Source organism: Hoplias malabaricus, chromosome 11 (assembly GCF_029633855.1).
Source record: "Hoplias malabaricus isolate fHopMal1 chromosome 11, fHopMal1.hap1, whole genome shotgun sequence".
In the NCBI taxonomy this organism is placed as follows: Eukaryota; Metazoa; Chordata; class Actinopteri; order Characiformes; family Erythrinidae; genus Hoplias; species Hoplias malabaricus.
Window position 1 is genome coordinate 13,776,270 of NC_089810.1, and position 19,800 is coordinate 13,796,069.

Genomic DNA, 19,800 nt, shown 5'->3' on the forward strand with positions numbered 1-19,800 from the left:
ATAATACATAGAAAATATAATACAGTATAATATAATACATAGAAAATATAATACAGTATAATATAATACATAGAAAATATAATATTCATTTCACAATGGTTTTATCATAAGTGATATACAGGACTATATATTCCTTCAACACTAGTCCAGTACAATAGTCTTAATCCCTGTCTAAGTGTGTGTGTGTGTGTGTGTGTGTGTGTATAAAACAGTATTAGCAACTTCATGGGGAACGCAGGGCAACATTCAGTTGCAGACATAACTTGAATATTATTCATGAAAATGCATTTCCAATAGAATGTGACACTGACGGAGTTGCACATGAACCTAAGGTAACTTAAGTGTAGGAGGGCTGTAAAGCCTCCTAGCATTGGGTTGTGGAGCAGTGGAATTGTTTTTCCTGAAGTGATGGGATAATTATCATCATCATGAAGTGGATGAGTTGTATTCCAAACCTAATCATGCAACATGTGTACCTGACCTTACCGATGTTCTTGTGGCTGAAAGCTACATTAATCCAAATGATTTCAGATGTGAGGTGTTTTATGAATAAATACTGAAGTCCATGTCTAGAAAAAAGTAGAAAATATATGTGCTGACATCTTATGTCCAGTTTATATATTTAAGCATGAATTTCACTTCCTAAGGTCAGAAGCTACTCAACACAGGAAAGAACCAAAAATGCTAATGCTTGACAAATCAGACAAAATGGAAAGATTGAGAATGGAAAGGCAAGTGACATTGTGCATTTTGTGTTGTAGTGGATATGGCTGAGATCAGCAGTCCTGAAAGATTAATCCCTTGTGTATGTAACAAGATCTTAATCACTACAATCAGTATAAGGAGGTAGCTTTTCCTTTCCTGTTAGAGTTTTAATATTTCAGAGCTCAGGCTCTCATAAACATCTTTTATCTATTATGACCTGTCACTTCCGTTATTGACCAAGAGGCACTTACCATCACTTACCATCTCTCTCTCTCTCTCTCTCTCTCTCTCTCTCTCTCTCTCTCTCACACACACACACACACACACATACACACACACACACACACAATATTTCATGTTTTTTGGGGCTATTACATAGACTTCCATTCATTTTGTGGAAGATCCATAAGTACTACTAGCTTAACCCTAACCCTGATCCTAACACTAAAACATTTAGTGTAATTTGTTATGGGGACCTGAAATAAGAGAAATTCCCTCATTGTTACTGTGTAAACAAGTTTTGGTCCTCACAATAACACACAAATACATACACAATCACTTCATGCTTCCCTGTGATGTTGACACTAGTGATAAAGAGAGATGTAAAATATCACATTGGCCAGAGATTTATGTTGTAATTTCTTACTACATTAAACATTGAAAGATTCCTGAAACTGAAATGTGTACATCCTTTTCCAATGTGCAACTGTTGCCACATAGCTCCAGGGTCTTGATCAGGTCAATGTGAGAAATTTGGTATGTTCTCCCTTGCACCCAGTGGTTCTTGGTAGGTTCGGCCTCCACTGATCAGCATGAAGATAAACAAATGAATGCATGACGTGTTTTTTTTTTTTTCTTAATTACATTTAAAAAAATTTAAGTTACATTTGCATTTTGACATTCAATAACTAACAAAGATATTAAATGATTCTTTTTCCTCACCAGCCAGTCCCAATTATGTTCAAAAACGTTTTAAATTTCAAATATACGACCATCCGGATCGCTCTGTGCAATATAATGAGCAAAAAAAAAAATTGGTTAGCCAGATAAGAATATTCATTATAGGATCTAATGGAAAACTGTTATACTCAGTTTATACAAGCAGTACTCGTCTTGGTTCAGTTTATATATTCTTCAGTTAATCTCTCTCTCTCTCTCTCACACACACACACTCTCTCTCTCACACACACAGAGAGCGAGCGAGAGAGAGAGAGAGAGAGTTTAACGGAAGATGGGGGGGGGGGGTGCTATAACCATGGAGACATGTAAACACTCCTGTACCGTTTGGTTAGTGAGTTCATCCACAAACGGTACCGTTCAGTTCCAGAATTTCAGCTTTCTTTGTAGCTACAATATCTTTTGAAATAGAAGAGGGTTTGTCTGGAGTTGTACAGAGTTTGTAAGATGGCCAGCGTGCAAAACTACAGACCCAGTGTGCGGGTAGGGAACTGGAGAGAGGACGTGACTCTGGAAGAGGTTTGTTAAAAACTGTTTCAGTGGGTTATTTTTAATCTGTAAATGGCAGTTGTAAACATGGTGGTATTAGACAGCACCCCTCGTCAAATTAGGCTTTGTTGATTTTGTAAGTAAAAATAAAACCTGTTCAGATTAAACACTGTCTCTGGTATCAATACGTCTGCAAAGTGCAATGAAACCTAAAACCTTTTTTAACACTTCATGTTTTTTTTTTGTTTTTTTGTCCAAATATGGTCTTAGTCAAGAATACATAACATACATTTCCCCTTTATACAATTAACACATGTAATTTGAATACTACTGTGCAATCTTCTAGCCAAATATTGAAAGCCTTCGAGATTAAACCTGATTGTTGACCTTATTGTTTGTCCAGGACAGTCTGAAGGATTTTCTTCATCGGAAAGAGAGAGGAGAGCTCAGAGTTCAGAAGAGCACTGCACTTAAACAAAACATCCTCAGACCAGTAAGAGACTGTCTTTAATGGTACAACAAGTACTAACTCAATATGTTTCTAGTACAGTATTAATTACAGTGCTTAAAAAGCACTATTTTGTTATTCCTCATCTTGTTATGTTGTATTATTATTACTATTATTACTATATTTTTTATTATTTTTTATTATTTTTATGATAATTACTATTATTATTCTCCTTAATTATTCCTCTTAATACAGGCCAAACAACTTAATGTAAAGACTCAATTCAAACTGCATTTCAAAGAGGTGTGCAATGTAGATTTGTTGTTTTTAATAAATATGCGTTTAAAATTAGAAAAAATCCCCCATAGCCATCAATGCAGGAATGTTCAGAGCTTCAAGTCTTTACTGAGGATGTCACAATCACAGTCTAACAGCCACTGAGTCTCACAGACACAGCACCCATGCCCGGTCACTGCAGCGCTGATAATGATCCACCACCCAAATCATACCTTCCCTGTGGTAGTCCTGACCATTCAAGGTCAGGAGGAAAGGAGCTAACAAAGTATGCAGAGCAACAGATGGACTATCGTCTAATTGTAGAACTACAAAGTGCTCCCGTCTTGTCAGTGGAGTGTAGAAACAAGGACGTGGTTATAATGTAATGGTTGATTGGTGTACACTCAATCACATACATCGACACAGTCATAGACATGTATAACCCACACAAAATTACACGCATGCTCAAAATAACACACAGTTACACACACATATACAAAAACACACACACACTTCCAGTGGTTTTCAAGCACTATCTATTTCCTTCAGGAAATACAAAATACAATATGAAAAATATGTATTGTAGATCAGTTCGAACTTGTCATTATTATTAGTACAAATTTTACTGGTCCAAATTCAATTACAGATCTCTATAATGTAATAACTGATATAAAAAAATACCTTCTCTATGGCAAGCACTCACAGTTGCTTTGTAGTCCAAAAATGATCTATATAGCAGGTACCCAAATAGAAACAACTATTTTTAAAATAGGTTTAGTACAGAATCTCTCATTCATCCAGGGTAGCGTTTAAGAGGCTTTAAGAACGGATTCAAGTGCAACAATACTTTATATAAACAACACTGGTAAACTAATATATCAGGATTAAAAAAAACACAAATTACAGCTCATAGGATGAGACAAAACTGGACAAATAACGAGAAAGTGCCACAGGAAAGACACTTAAAACCTCCATGGAAAGAGAAAATACACAGGTGAAATAAAGAATAACATAACATTGTACTATTTTACCATGGAGGAGAGGAAGAGTAAAGGATCAAAACAACATCACAACACTTTGTGGATGAGGCATGATCCAAAACATTCAAAAGCAAAACAGAAGCTGGTGGACAGGATGGCACACAAGACAGAAACAGAAACAAGAGCCAATAACAGAGCAGGAATTTCACACCCAGGCCTCTGGATGTCAGTATAAATGCAGTTTTATCAAGAGATGCAGAAGAATCTTTGAAGAAAATAATTGATTATTCCAGTTTGATTGCACTAGAAACCAAATAATTGATGTGTATTAGGCTGCAAAGAGTAATCGATTATAAAAAATATTTGGCAACCAGTTTCATTATTGATTGGTTGGTCTATTATTTATTTATATTAACACATATATATTCAATCCGTTTGTCACTCTGGGCCTGCACAAGGTGTGGGAAGGTTGGGGTTCTGGGTGGGTGGGGGTATATCCCCTCTGAATATTCAAATTTACTCACTTTAAATATGGTTTGTTTTTATATTTATATCGACTTAAATATTTACATCTCCATGCTGCAAGGGCGCAGTGGAGTAGTGCTAGAACTTGAGTTGCTGCTTAGGTATAACACTAGACAATAAATAAGGCCAAGAGTTCATAGAACATGATATACTCTTAGTTTTTGTGCTTGTTTTATTAAAAAAAGTTAATCAGATATAGAAATTAACATCGGTTTGTTTACATGTGTAACAGTGATACACACTGGATAAAGCAACTAGAAGTGAAGCTTAGTCGCCTGCACTTCTTTCTCTTTTATATTCTCGAAGTAATTTGTAGTTATTTATTATAGTTATATCTCTGAAAAAAACGCTATCGAGTTGATACCAAATAGAATTTTTTTTTTACTTGGAATGTACCCTCCTCTGTCCTACGTATGTATCCCTGGCACCTAATAACTTTGCTCAACACCATCTAAGTTCCTCTTCTCTACAGCAGCCAATATAGCTTCAAAAAAGACAGCCTAAGCCCAGAACATGTGATATGTTAACATTTTTGCTCTGTAATGAGAATTCCTTCGGAAAGAGGAAGGTGTGGGTGAGAGTAAGTGGCAGAGTGCTATTTTGTGTTTTATGTTTATCATTATTTATTTGTTACTATAAATAGCACATTCTTTATTACATTTTATAGAAATGCTGCAATAAATGTTTTTATTGCTTCTTTATATGAACAAACTATTTCCAAAAATGTATAAAAAGTGTAAATATTCCAATTCAAATGTTGAAACATGGATTGTATCAGAGTCCAGAGCCTACCCTGTATTACTGGGTACAAGGCAGGAACACACCCTGGAGGGGGCGCCAGACATTCACAGGGTGACACACACTCACACATTATTTTATTATGGATAGACAAGCTGGATGGTCCCTCTCCTCATTAGCCTGGTTTTGATGCTTGAACCTTTCATCTAAATGATATTATGCACCATAAATGATCAAACCTTTACTATTTTATGTTGAGAAACTTTTGTTAATTCATTCAGTGTCTGTAACTGCTTATCCAGTTCAGTAGGTCTGGAGCCTGCCCAGAATAACTGGGTGCAAGGTGGGGACACACCCTGGAAGGGGTGCCTGCCCATAGTTGAGAAACATTATTCTTTTTATTTCATAAGCAAAATCAAAAATCAATGCCATGGCCGAGCCATGAACAAAATTAGTTTCTAGGGGTAATCAATGTCCAGAGGCAGACGTTATTTATTAATAATTCAATTAGGCATGGGTCAGGACTTGCTTGCTTCAAACTTTTGCCACCATTATGGCTCTCAAAACATTATGGCTCTGTTGCAAAACAGACTGTAATAAGTTAAAAATAGGATGTTTCCTCACCCTCACCAGAGGAAGGCCTTGGAAGTAGGAAGTGCTTTTCATAAGTACATATTTTTCCTTACTAGACTGGGCCACCAAACAGTCCCCAAACTCTCCTCAAGACAAACTGGGACTGTACATGCCTCTTGCATGTGGGCAATTCCAAAACTGCCCTCTGCTAAGATAGTTACTGTGAAAAGAGACACTACTCATTAGTTTTTCAGAGTTACTGCTATAGTAGAACAGTATTCTATATGAGGTAATTCTTCCATTTTCTTGTCAAAAAGGAATATGATTTAATCTTTTATGAGAAAAGAGTGTAAACATTTTGGTAATAAGTGACATGTTGTTATTCGCATTTGTTGAAGGATTTATTAAGATGTGCAGAACCTTGGAAGAAGCAAAGAGAGTTTCTTTGAAAGGAAAATAAATAAAATATCAAAACATGTCTAGGGCAAAGTAATTGTCTTATTTTACCTGTTGATCATACCTATCTTGGCGTGTGTATAATATGGGTGTAAATATCTGGTCTTGCATTGATGAAATACACCAGTGCATGATGAAATCTGTTGCATTCTTATTGATGTATGATTATTCACTGTATAACATTTAAACTTCTCGTAGACCATCCTAGTAATTACAGTAATTAATTCTAAGCATTACTCTACACCTCATTGTTACATGACAGCTGTTTTAAAACATTATAATGAGTGGAATGAATACAAATAAATAGAATTTTGTTTTTCAGGTGAGTTTAACTGTGTCACAAGATGGATTTTTACGCTTTGGAGACACCATAATGTTGGTGAATTCTGGAGGGACAAAGCTTGACCCACGTGACCCATGCAGCCTCAGCATCATTGCCGACCTAAGCAATATGAGCTCCAGCTCTGAGCTTTACCTGCAGGGGCCGTGTCATGTGGGTGGGGCCAGCAGTTTAACGCCATGTATGAGAAACGCCTTTGTCATCAGCAGGTAAATGTTTTCACACACATCCAGGCCATGTACAGACACATACACAGTGACATAAAAGCACTTATTCACACAGATAAAAATACACACTAATGAGTGTTTTTTTTCTCAATTTGGTTTGTGGCTAGTGTTGATGGGACACCAGATGGAGAGATACTGCGATATGAGCAATATTTTGGTCTGAGAACGACTGCAGGTTTCGGTGGAGTGGTAAATATGTAAAACCAGGGCCTCTAATGAACTCATATGTGCTTTAAGTTTGTTCATATACAGCTTTTCCACGTCTGGCTCCTCTCTTGCTGATTCGTTAAAACTTTTGGTGTTTAGTTACTTAGTGATATAAGTATTAAAGTAAAGTCCTAAGGAATGGAAACACTTTCCCAAAACATATATAGACTACTGTGACTTTCTTTAACTTTATTTGATCAGTGGCCACAAAACTTTTCAGATGCGTACTGGTGCTTTATTATGCAGTCTCAAGAACACCAGAGGTGCATTAAGATTGAATATTTTGGAGGATTTGTGTTTAGATATATTGAAGAAACTATTTCTGTAGTACATATTTCACACCTAAAGACACAATAATAACAAAACAAATAAGTTAAAAATTACAGTTCCATAAATGGTAGGGAGTAAATTCCCCAGCCTCTCTAAAAAACTGATAGAAATGTCTCAGCTGATAAAAAATCATTTTAAAAACTGCTCATATTTCAGACAGTCCTTGTAAGTTGTTCTATTAAATCTATGGTTTATATATTAGGTTATTGTGTTATATATCAGTTTATTGTTAAAAGCCCCATATTAACTGTGTGACGTTCTTTAGCTTCATCTGGCCAGTGACCACAAAACCTTCCAGAAGTGTGCTAAGAAGTCCAGATTACAGGAGGTGAACTTAGTGGAGCAGCAAGACTTTCTCTGTTGGTGGAGAGTTCTTTACTTTGATCCACAAGAGCGTCTGGAACATGACGGCTATCCTGTAGAGGTAATCACAACACATTCCACATGCAAATTAGAAAAGCTTCTAGATATGAAGAGTCCCAGCAGTGGCAGATTTTTATTTATTTATTTTTATATTAAGATTAGACCAAAATATGTGTTGTTTATAATTGTATTAACTGATTAATTTATTTATGTATTTATTTATTTAAATATACTTACATTTACATATTGTGCCTTTCAAGACACCCAAGGACACTTTACAATCAACACTGCACAGAACACCATTCCATTCAACACTCAAACCACACACACACACACACACACACACACACACTTGTACTTGAACCTGTACCTGTTAAAATGCAGGTACTCAGGGTAAAATACTAATCCAGTAAAAGTAGAAGTCTTTGTTGTAGATCTCCACTTGAGTAAAAGTAAAGACGTATTTACCTTCAAATGTTCTTAAGTATTTAAATAAAGAACCATGACGTATTATGGCTCTAATGGGCTATTATCATTTTTGTAACAAGACTCAAGACAATGCTTTACACCTTGTAGGTGAAAAGACTCTACTGTCACTCTTGGCTCCCCAGTCTTTTAATAGAATGTCATTAATTAACCTGACACTGATGAACACAATTGATAAAAATACAATGAATTATGTTATATCAACTATTACATACACCCAATGTGCTCTCTCTCAAAACCACTACCTCCTGAGCATTAAGCTCAATTTATGCTTGTGTTGAACCTATGTTGTAAGCAGTGTGGCCTGGTGTGCACTTCACCAGACTGTGATTGGTCAACAGTTGGACAAACATGGTTCAAGTTGCTCAAGTCAGGAAGTCCAGAAATGTTAACTTCTCTACTCTTCACTCCCCAAATAGTGCACTTTAAATTTTCTTAAACTAATACCACACTACATAGTATACTACATAGGGTTGATGTTTGAAATTCTGCCCTAGTGGTTTGACAGTGTAATTTCAGAGTGACACCAAAGCATACACTTTCACAATGGTATAGGACACTTGTGCAGGCTACAACATAGGCTCTGCGTAGAGTCAGCACAAAAGCATAAACTGTTTAAATGAGTTTGTTACTCATTTAGGAACACTGGGTTAGATTTGGGGGTTTCTCTGCTCCTGGGCCTCCCCCTAGTGCAATTAATTTTTACAGTATTGTACTGAAATTGGTAGGGATGGGGAGGGCAGTGGTGGTTTCCTACCCTCCTCCAAATGTTACATAGTGTAGTTTCTGCAGTGCTGAGCCGAGAGTAGCAACAAGAGTGGTTCTATTCTGTTTAAGTCAGTCAAGCATCACAATGATTTTGAAGCTGTAATTTTAAGGTAAAAATGTTATGAAATGTTCCTTTAAGCTCTCTGTTTTGTCTGATACTCGTTTTTGTCTTTTGGACTTGGTTTATCTTTCTGTACTGATTTTTGGTTTTGGACCTCGCTTCACGTATTGTGTTTAATAAATCTCCAACTGACTCTTACTCACGGTGAGTGATTTGTGACATCTACAGATCCTAAACCGTGTATATGAATGAATAGTAGTTACTGATGACTCAAATAGAGCCAAATACAGTACAAATGTTTGTTCATTCATAACACTTCTAAAAACTGAAAGGGATTACTTACAGTCTCAAATTCGCACAGCAGTTGGTTTAAAAAAATTCTGGCTTTCGTATTATTGGTTTTAGGCGGAGAAACATTTTCACTTGTTTTAGGGCAGCGACTGTATTCGTCTGTCTCCTAGCAACAGTGCAGAGCTGTGCAGAGCAGGGAGATTTGTTCAGGGCAAATTTTCATAATGTAGTGGAGTTAAAAGTAAGATGTTTGACTTTGAGGGCGGCACGGTGGCGCAGCAGGTAGTGTCGCAGTCACACAGCTCCAGGGGCCTGGAGGTTGTGGGTTCGATTCCTGCTCCGGGTGACTGTCTGTGTCAGTTGGTGTGTTCTCCCCGTGTCCACGTGGGTTTCCTCCGGGTGCTCCGGTTTCCTCCCACAGTCCAAAAACACACGTTGCAGGTGGATTGGCGACTCGAATGTGTCCGTAGGTGTGAGTGAATGTCTGTGTTGCCCTGTGAAGGACTGGCGTCCCCTCCAGGGTGTATTCCTGCCTTGCGCCCAATGATTCCAGATAGGCTCTGGACCCCCTGCGACCCTAAATTGGATAAGCGGTTACAGATAGTGGATGGATGGATGGATGTTTGACTTTGAAATGTTGTGAAGAGAATCTGGTTTGGGAAGGTTGCCTGTTTAATCCCCATAACTGGCAGGATAAATGGCGAGAGGGAGTGCAGAAACAGCACCATCACTTCTTCTTTGCAAACTTGTGTTGAGAAATTTTCTTTATGAACTGTTTGACATATCTCTCATTACTCTCACAACTGTGCTGCCAAAACCTGAGCCTTGGTGAATTCTTCTGTTATAACTAATAATGATGCCCTCATGTGTCACCCATTAACATTTTTACTGTAGAATACTTCCAAGATGTTTTTCTACACATTTTCACTTATATTTTGCTCCTGTCCCCTTTCTGATTGTTTTGCAGGTATCAAAGTATAATAAATGTATATTTCCAAAATACAATCAAATTGGTCAGCCAAAACAATACAAGGAATTACTTTGTACTTTAATTGGATGAATAAGTGGTCCAGAAAACAATTAACATCCTTGTTTTTATTGCATTTGACAGAATATCCAGCTTTTCCAAAATTGGGGTTTTTACATACAATATAAAAACAATGAGTTCCAAAAATAACAAAAAATTAATAAAACAGTTGAACAATATACGTACAATTTTTTTTAAAAAAGTCATTTAATTTAAAAATTTGATTGAAATGGCACATGCAACATCCATTTATTTTTCATGTAATGAATTAGGTTTTTATTTATTTTATCTATATTTAGTATTAGGTGTTACATTAACAATTAAAGGTAAATAATATTTTTAAAAAAATACATAATATTACTTTTTATAAATGGGAAAATTAACAGTGGATCTGAGTTTAGACATGTTGTGTTTGGAGAATATGAGGCTTGGGCTTAATGGTACGTTATTAAAAACTAAAAAAAGAAAAAGCATTCGCTGCTCTGACATATAGAAAGTATGTAACAAAAAAGCATTTCATTTGAAACAAATACTCACACAACTACATTCAAACAGTTTTATATGTCCTGTGGGCTTTGTGAACACAGGTAAACTCCAAGGTGTTGATTTCCCATTGTAAAACCAACCAGTGCTTGGCTGCCCTTCCCAGTCATGTGCTCTGGTAAGAAGCATTTAAAACATTTTACCTAATTTTACATAAAAACTCCACTTAGCAACATAATGGAGGTTTTGATGTGCTTTAATTTGGACTATTATTTTTGTCCCACTGTGTGTAGGACTCCGTTTGGTAAAGAGTTTGAGATCACAGCTCACACATTTCTGGACTCCCACAAGGCAGAAAAGGACAGTAACCACTGGCTATTTGTCACTGCTGACCCAGGCAAAGAGGAACAGGTCCTTCCGCAGCGGCAACAAGTGCCTGCCATCAATAATGGGCCTGGATCAAACACAAAAGCCATCATTGCAGCAGGAGAGGATGAAAGCTAGCACAAGCACATACAAGAGAGCAACACAGGGTAAAAAGATTTAAAGCTTTTAGAGGTTTTAATAAATCATTTACCCCTCAATTACCTCTGTCTGACATCCTTTCCAGGCTTTGTGAGTACTAGTAGATTATTGTGGGTCATATCTAAAATGAATCAGTATCTACATTTACAAAACATACACAGACTGTAAAGGACAACTGCTTCATAGGAAGTCAACATAAAACAGTTTAGAGTCTACAGGGTTCTCCCATGTAACAAAATTCTGACTTTCTTTGGTACCATTCAATTCCCAGTTCATGCAGTCCAGTTATAAACAGTAAGGCTGCCAAATCAGTGTTCATTATTTCTGTGATTTCACAAAACACATTTATATATGTTACCTTTTTCAGTCTACAGCAGTTTAGCTCAATCCCTTTTTGAAATAAAAAGCATAAAGCAGCCTTCAAATGAGCTGTATGTCATTTACATATATTAGTCTTAAAGGCACAAATATATATATATATATAAACTAGTTTATTCTAAAGAATATAGCTAGGGTTGAATATGTGGGTATTTGTTGGATATATGTGGGATTATTTAAAAATAAACAATTACACATGAAAAAAATTCAATAGAGGAAAAAAATGTACGTTGTAGGCTTTAAAAAAAAGCCCCAGAATTATAGCAGGATGCTACAGTGGATCTAGTTTTGTCCCATTCTTTTTCTTTTGCTTCTTTCCTCTTCTCCTACGCACCTAAAGACAAAAAGAGAAATCATGTGCATTTCTGTGAGTCTGCCCACTCTCTCTCTCTCTCTCTCTCTCTCTCTCACACACACACACACACACACACACACATACATATACAGACATACTCTGATGAGTCACTTTGATGAGGAGCATGAAGATAATAAAACTGTATGATAAGTACTTAGTATTTTACATTTTATCTGAATCACATTTAAATAATGGAATATGAATTATGATAAGTAGAATAATAAAAATATTGATATGGATAAGCTGCAAATAACTGACATATCCTCATACATTTTTACAAACTAAATGCTAAACTTTTAGCATGCTTGGATTGTCTTTATTATAGAGTATTAGTTTTACATTTTAAAAGTATTTAAAAAGTTGTCCTAGTGTACATAAATACAGCTAAAATATATATTTTATGATATATATTATATCATCAAATAGCTGTGACTATGTTTTGTCCATATTTTATATATATATTGTTACAATTATATAACACCTTTCTAGATACCCAATGATGCTTTAAAATCAACACTGCTGAGAACTCCATTCCATTCAACACTCAATCCACACACACACAGGTCAGAAACGACCGTCCACCTGGTGGACTGCATCGGGCACAGGGTTTCACCCAGGATAGAGCACCAATCCATATCTGGGCTCACACACATTCACTCACACATTCAGACATTCACTGACATACACACTCATTTACTCACAAACTAAGACTGTTTATACAGAAGCCAATTCACCTAACCTCCATGTTTTTGGGAGGAAACCCATGCAGACACAGGAAGAACATGTAAACTCCACCCAGATAGGACTTGAACCCAAGATCCAGCACTGAGAGGCAACCGTGCTAACCACCAAGCCACCATGCCGCCCATATATATGTTGCTAACAAACACCCAGTAAATTCTGTCATTTAGGTCAAACTGTATCTGGCACACTGTAGAGGTCAGACAAGCCTAGTGATGTGATTTAGAACACACTACGAAAAAGTACCAAAACCTTGTCATGTGGCCGAATGCAGTGGCCAGATGTTGAGAAGTTTTAGGGGTGTTTTATATGGAAAATGTTTATAGAGATGTTTTATATGAAAAATGAATGATTTAAAAGAAAACAGAAATGATAGCTAAGACATTGAGAACTTCCGTGCTCTCAAAGCTGTAAGAATACAGAGACAGGGTATAAACAGAAGAAGAGAGGCTTTTTAATGGGTCTTAACAGACATAAATATACACACTAACAAACAAACACATACAGTCACAGAAGAAACATGACGTGAATAGGCAGAGCTTCCAGAGGGACAGTTTTGTGGGGAAAAATAAGAACTGTATATTTGTTTGTGTGTGTGTGAATACAAGTCAGACAGAAACTACAGATAGGGAAAGACAGAAAGAGAGATGAGTTTTGATTTTAGAGGGATACATTTTGCCATGGTGTCCATTCACTCCACTGAGAGAGAAGCAGTGGGTCTCTGCAGCGGACCCTCAGCATACTCATGCCTTTTGGGATCTTCTTGTTACTGTCCAGTTCACAAGACATCTCCTGCAATAAAACCAAGAGATTCAGTTTGTGTTAAACAATACATTTTGCATTTAGGTTAGGTGTGTAAAGTTTTTGAATTTCAAGTTTGGGGGTTGGGTGTAGAGAGGGTTTTGGTGTAACAAAGTGATATGTAATTATACACTTGAAAAAATATAAATGTCCTTGAAGGTTCAGCAGTGGTCTTAAAGTCCAGTTGTGTACCGTATGTAGGTTTTAAAGATTTACTGCAGTCACATTTCCAGAAATAGTGATATAACTGAATCTTTTACAATCAGCTAATATTTGTAAATAGAAAAATAAATTAAACATTGTTTATGGTGAAAGAGTGGTGTTTTTGAGCAATGAATATGAATTTTTATGAAAATACTTTATGGATCATTTTGAGTCTTATTTTTTACAGCCAAATTGGACAAGAGTCAAATATAAACATACATATAAACATATTCAGTAGTTCACATTAGCCAAAATAACCTCTCAAAAGGGCAATCTAAAATCTTTAAATAAAAAAAACAATTTTTAACTACCATTTTAGTAATATCAGCGTAAGACTACATATAGCAGCAATATTCTAATAACTTTAGTGTTTTACCACATTACATTACATGTTTGATAAAATTGCATCTAATATCAATCAATATAGAAATGTCTGATTGTTGGTCATGTTTTTGCCGCCAAAATTCTGAATCAAGTGCAACTGTTTTGTCAAATTCAAATTGGATTAGTACATGGAACTGTTGCAGGTATACAGGTGTGTATGACTGTGTGTGTTTGTTTGTGTGTGTGTTTGTGTTGAAAGAGACATTACCAATCCATCATTTTTCCGCAAACACTGATATTCATGTTCAAGAGGGTAGTAGCTGTGGGGCTTGGTCCATGTTGCTGGAGGATCTAATGACACTTCACTCTTGTTCACATTAAGTATGGGCTTGGCAGGCTTTACTGCACACACACAGCGCACAGCAGTCAGATATGCATCAAACACAGTCTAGAAACAAGCTCAGAGAACACAGTCCCTCTGCACACAAACACTTACTGATGTCTCTGAGATAGAAGCTGTGTTTTATTTTAAAGTAGCGGTCAGAGGAAGACATGGCTTCCCCGATCACCTGCAGCTGCTCGACTTCCTCTGCGTATGGGTTGGTGGAGTGTGTGAGGTAAAACACACCATCTTCAGAAGGCTGCACCCAGCCAGTGTTATCCCTTCAAAAACACACACACTTCATTAGTGCTCAAAGGTTCTATATAAAAGAGTGGAGCTGTGTATTAGTGTGTGTGAGTGTGTGTGTGTGTGTGTATGTGTGTAAGAGAAAGCGGGAGCAAGAGATACCGCTTGTTCTGAAGTCTGAAAGCATCGAAGCCAGGTTGGTTCATTTTGCAGGATATTTTGTATGTACAGTTGAAAGTCTCCGCTGTGCAATGTATAGTTGCATCTAAAACAGAGACACAAATTCTTTAATTAGAAAAAAAATGTATTCTGGTATTCCTATCTTCTCGAGCACACTCCATTATTTTGTGATGTTAACACAGTCCAAAATTTTGCTGTAGTCAATGAAGCACATGTTGAATTCCTTGGCATTTTCCCTAATCCAGCATACATCTGCGATGATATCTCTTGTTCCTCTGCATTTCCTGAATAGAGCATTCCTGAATTCATCTAGAAGATCTCATTCAATGTAAGGCTGTAGTCTACAATGATTCTACATTGATCTTTAGCATATCTTTACAGGCATGTGGTACCAGGTTGTGTTCTGTATTTTGCACACTACTTTTTATCTCCTTTCTTGGGACATTCTTTAACATAACAACTTGATGTTTAATTTATTTTTCTGATGTCACTAATCTTTTGAAAAACAGTCCTTATTTTTCCATGTGTATTTCTTTTTTAAGTGTCTTTACAGATGTTAGTACTGGTTCTTGTACTTTCTTGTGGCTCATTGGAATTCATTATTTAGTTCCCTTAAAACATCTTTAGAATTCTTTATTTTGGATTGGATTCTTCTTTTTTTTTGCAATATTCACTCTATCATCTGTCATCCATTTCAATTACTTTGTCCTTTTTTTCTTCCCGGGTTCTTATTTCTCTGATTATACTTTAGTCCATCTGGCCTCTGTCAATTACGTCTATCATCCTAAGACAAGTGGCATGTTCTCCACGTCATATTTTGACCTTAACCTGGAGCTTGCGCATTTGAGGTTTCTGATCTGTTCCATAATTAATTCCATGTGATGCCTTCGCAACTAATACAATGCACTTTCATCTCTTGCTGAGAATGTAGTCAGTTTGGTTTCAGTGATTTCCGTCTAGTGATGTGTAGGTGTGAATATGTCACTTTGGTTTCTTGAAGAATGCACTCTTAATAAAAGGTCATTATACTCACAAAAGATGATTCGTCATTTTCCGGCTTCATTCTTGTTACCAAAACCACACTGTCTAACCATATTTTCTTCCTTCTCCTTTCATTCATTCTATCACCAGCGGAATATTTTGATTGCAGGTTTTGTCAACTTCAGTTTGAACTTTATCATAAAACTTTAAATTCTGCTTGACTGGCTAACACGAAAATCATTATCTACTTTCCTCATTTATATATTGTTTGGCCTTTTCAGCCCCTGATTCCACATGCCATAAACACTGCCCTCTGCACTCCATATGTTTTATTTTTTCTTTCTTTATTTTAATAATTTCTTTGCTTATAATGATTGTTATGTTCATGACACAAGATTTCACACATTCAAGTCAAATCAAAAACTTTTTGTATAAACTTATCTGTGTAAAAGTTATGGATGTTTCTAACAGTTCATTATAATATGGGTGATAAAGCACACTTTTGATGCAAGCATAGTATGATAAAGCATACTTTTTACTATATCTGGGCTCATACAGTACCTATAATATTCATTGGGGGTTTTTTAGCCCTCTTCAGCCACTGCAGACATGACACCTCAGATTGTGTAATAGTTAATTTATAAAGTGTGTCCTTGTCATATATAAAATGATGTAAAGTGTGGGTTTGTAAAGGGCAATAAGCCAGTGTTTCTCACCCGTAAATTTCCCAGAAACATCAAGCAGGATGTAGCTGTAATCTACGACTTCACCCTTACTCCAGCAGGTGTAGTTACCAAGCTGATCTTCTGCAAAATCGTGAAGGATCAGCTTTCGGCCTTTAATTTCATAAAACTGTGACGTCTCTATCTCTACAGAGGCATGTTTCCAAGTTACACTGTGATCATCCGTGTGACAGTTCAGAGTTACGTCACTTCCAATCTCTCCTAACAGAACTACAGACAAACACAGTGCACACAAACATAAATGAAGGACCATTCACTTTACAATGTATGTGTGTTTCTGTATATGTGTGAGAGAGGGACATTTTCATACATTTTTCAGGGAATGTGTCCACAGCTGACACTCTCGCGATGGAAAAGAGGATAAAAGAGATTATTCTCAATGCAGTGCACATCTACAGAAAAGAAGAAGATACATTTGTAAAAGTAAAATCATTTAGGGTATAATAATCTGTGCATTAACACAGAATACAGGACACTCTCAGAAAAACTGTCACTGTGGTGGTGCCTCCAGGGTTACATACGAAGTACTTTTAATTAGGGAAGATATCTGTACTATATTCTATTTTAATTGTATATTTTTGTGATGATTCCATCGCACTGCATAAAACTGTTTATTTGAATGAATTGTGTCATTCGAAGTGCCTGTTAAGTAAGCCGTGAGATAAAGTAAGTACTGAGTAAGTAAAGGGTATGATACTAGAAGTATGTGGTTTTACTGAGTATCTTACCAATATTTTACAAATAAGGAATGTTGTAAGTACAGAGTAAGTACCTGTGAAGTAAGGTGTAAGAAAATGTAAGTACAGAGTAAGTAAAGTGTATGATACTAGAAATATGTGATTATTACTTGGTATGTCTTACAAACACTTACAAAATAAGGCACGTAACTACGTTCCGATTCCATTGTACTTCTAAACATAATTATATATTACTACATTTATTTAAATTATGATAGTTTTGCAAGTGAATATCACTGTCTTTTTTTATAAATAAGGAATGCCGCTTCTATTCTGAATTCACTGTAGTTCTGAATGTAATTATATTCAATCATTCATTCATTATCTGTAACCCTGGTCGCGGTGTGTCCAGAGCCTAGCTGGAATCATTGGGCGCAAGGCAGGAATACACCCTGGAGGGGGCGCCAGTCCTTCACAGGGCAACACACACACGGACACAGTCACCAATCCACCTACCAATATGAGTTTTTGGACTCTGGGAGGAAACCAGAGCACCCGGAGGAAACCCACGCGCACACGGGGAGAACACACCAACTCCTCACAGACAGTCACCCGGAGCGGGACTTGAACCCACAACCTCCAGGTCCCTGAATGTAATTATACTAGTAGAGCACTAGTAGAGTTTCATGGTGCTTTGTACTCATTAGGTTCAGAACGTGATTTACCACAATAATTATCATCACATACTTCTGAGCTATTTTACACTGTTTATCCTATATGTACTGAGGCATTATGTGTACATAGCTGACTAGTGAGGAAATGATTAAATGAATTGTGAGATACCAGAAATAACCACATATTTTTAGTATCATGCCATTTATATACTAAGTACTTATTATATCTTAGGCTTACTTATCAGGTACATACTCTGTACTAACCCAGTAATTATACCATTAAAATATTATCTGGTAAACCTATATAAACCTAAAAAAAGACATCATGTGGTAACAAGCAATTGGAGAGCTGAAAGACTATTTCATTGTTTTCTCTTTTTTTGTCTGACTTTTCTTTACACGTTGGTTAGTGCACAGTTGTTTTTTAAACATCAACATCTTTCTTTTGCAGAACTGACAGCCCATATTTGCATATTGCTTTTATGTGTTACTCGAGTTCATTGTGTTTGACTTTTACTCTGTTCTGCCTCTCTGCTGCTTTCAGTAATTGAACCGAACATTTTGAAGGAAAAAGCCCAGTGCAGTTAATCCCCCTTATTTCAAAATATGCAAATAGCCGACGTCCTAAAGTCAAATACAATATAAAGATTATATATTTATAATTAGATTATTTGGTTTAAATAAGTTATTTTATCATTTACCCACAACCACACTACAAAGTTCACTTAGAAAACTTTTTGTGATTACCTGGATTCTCCGAGTACGGGGTGCTATACTTCACTGACAAACCTCCTTATAACTAACGGTTAAACATGTAAACAGACATTTACCACTTCTTTGAGTAGAGTGTTTTTGAGGAAGCAGACCAGTCTTTGCCTCTCTCTCTCTCTCTCTGTGTGTAAAACACAGGGTTAGTGAGGTGAGAGGTGTAAAAGAAACAGTGTGGAATAAAACCTTACCTTTGCACGCTGTTTAAGTTGATGAGCTCCGTCTTTTCGGTTCGGTTTTGTGTCTGTGAGGACGCGTGTTAGTTTGCTGTCCGGAGGCAGATGGACACATTTATAGCCCAGCCATGCACGCACGCAACCACAAACGGGGGTGGGGGATCCTCTAAATGTCCCTCAGTGATGCCAGCGTTACGATACTACTATCCGTAGTAAATTCGTTTTGCTCGTGGTGTATTAACCCACAAAGCAGATCTTGTGTCCTCTGCGTGGAAAGGAATTACGCAGAGATCAGGGATTTCTCTTTTTACTAACAATACTAAGAATCCGCCAGAGAATGATCCCTAATTCACAATGACGAGGAGAGACCACCAACACGTGAGGCAAATTAAATAGGACACGCTACTAAATACTTTTCAGTATACCAACATTATTCAATTATTCAATCTGCAACGCAACAACACACACTGTCACTGGTGGTTCCCTCAAGGTATAATTGTATCTTACTCTATCATAGTTGTAGGTTTTAAAATTGTGTTTATTTCATATGCCCTATTTCATCTCCAGGGCTTATAAAACCTTCTTTTATTTTACACAATTCTATAATGAAATCTTACAAATGTTCCCCTCTCCTTCTGGAGAAGAGGATGTAATGTACCTTTAGGGAACACAACTGGACTTCAACAACACTGCTGTACTTTTAAAAGTACATTTACACTGTTTGAACTTGTAGTGACAATAGTGTACCTCTACCGTTCTTTTTTTCTTTTTCAGAGAGTGCATTAACAACATAAATGTCTATTTTATGATGCTGTGGTGCATCATGGAAGCTGCCCTCAATCTCCCCAGGGGCAACACAGTCCTGTAAACCTTATAGGTCCAAGGCAAACATCAAACAGCTCCCACCTCAAGAGC

At 36.7% G+C, this 19,800-nt stretch overlaps 2 protein-coding genes across 3 annotated transcripts; one reads left to right on the forward strand and one right to left on the reverse strand.

The window, feature by feature from the left end:
- The first annotated feature begins 1,944 nt into the window (after positions 1 to 1,944).
- cfap161 (cilia and flagella associated protein 161) lies at positions 1,945 to 11,240 on the forward strand. The gene is made up of 7 exons (XM_066685026.1): positions 1,945 to 2,181; positions 2,555 to 2,644; positions 6,470 to 6,696; positions 6,822 to 6,903; positions 7,517 to 7,675; positions 10,835 to 10,908; positions 11,024 to 11,240. The coding sequence occupies exons 1-7, from the start codon at positions 2,110 to 2,112 to the stop codon at positions 11,232 to 11,234; spliced, it is 915 nt and encodes a 304-aa protein (XP_066541123.1). The 5' UTR covers positions 1,945 to 2,109; the 3' UTR covers positions 11,235 to 11,240.
- A 606-nt stretch (positions 11,241 to 11,846) lies between these two features.
- il12b2 (interleukin 12B 2) lies at positions 11,847 to 19,039 on the reverse strand. Of its 2 annotated transcripts, none has more exons than XM_066685027.1 (8): positions 18,901 to 19,039; positions 16,901 to 16,982; positions 16,564 to 16,800; positions 14,849 to 14,951; positions 14,555 to 14,721; positions 14,327 to 14,460; positions 13,402 to 13,521; positions 11,847 to 11,967 (listed from the first exon to the last, which is right to left on the reverse strand). In XM_066685027.1, the coding sequence occupies exons 2-8, from the start codon at positions 16,980 to 16,982 to the stop codon at positions 11,905 to 11,907; spliced, it is 906 nt and encodes a 301-aa protein (XP_066541124.1). In that variant the 5' UTR covers positions 18,901 to 19,039; the 3' UTR covers positions 11,847 to 11,904. The 2 variants fall into 2 exon arrangements, with proteins under 2 accessions (XP_066541124.1, XP_066541125.1); XM_066685028.1 differs by lacking the exon at positions 18,901 to 19,039 and adding an exon at positions 18,689 to 18,716.
- Between the last annotated feature and the right edge of the window lie 761 nt (positions 19,040 to 19,800).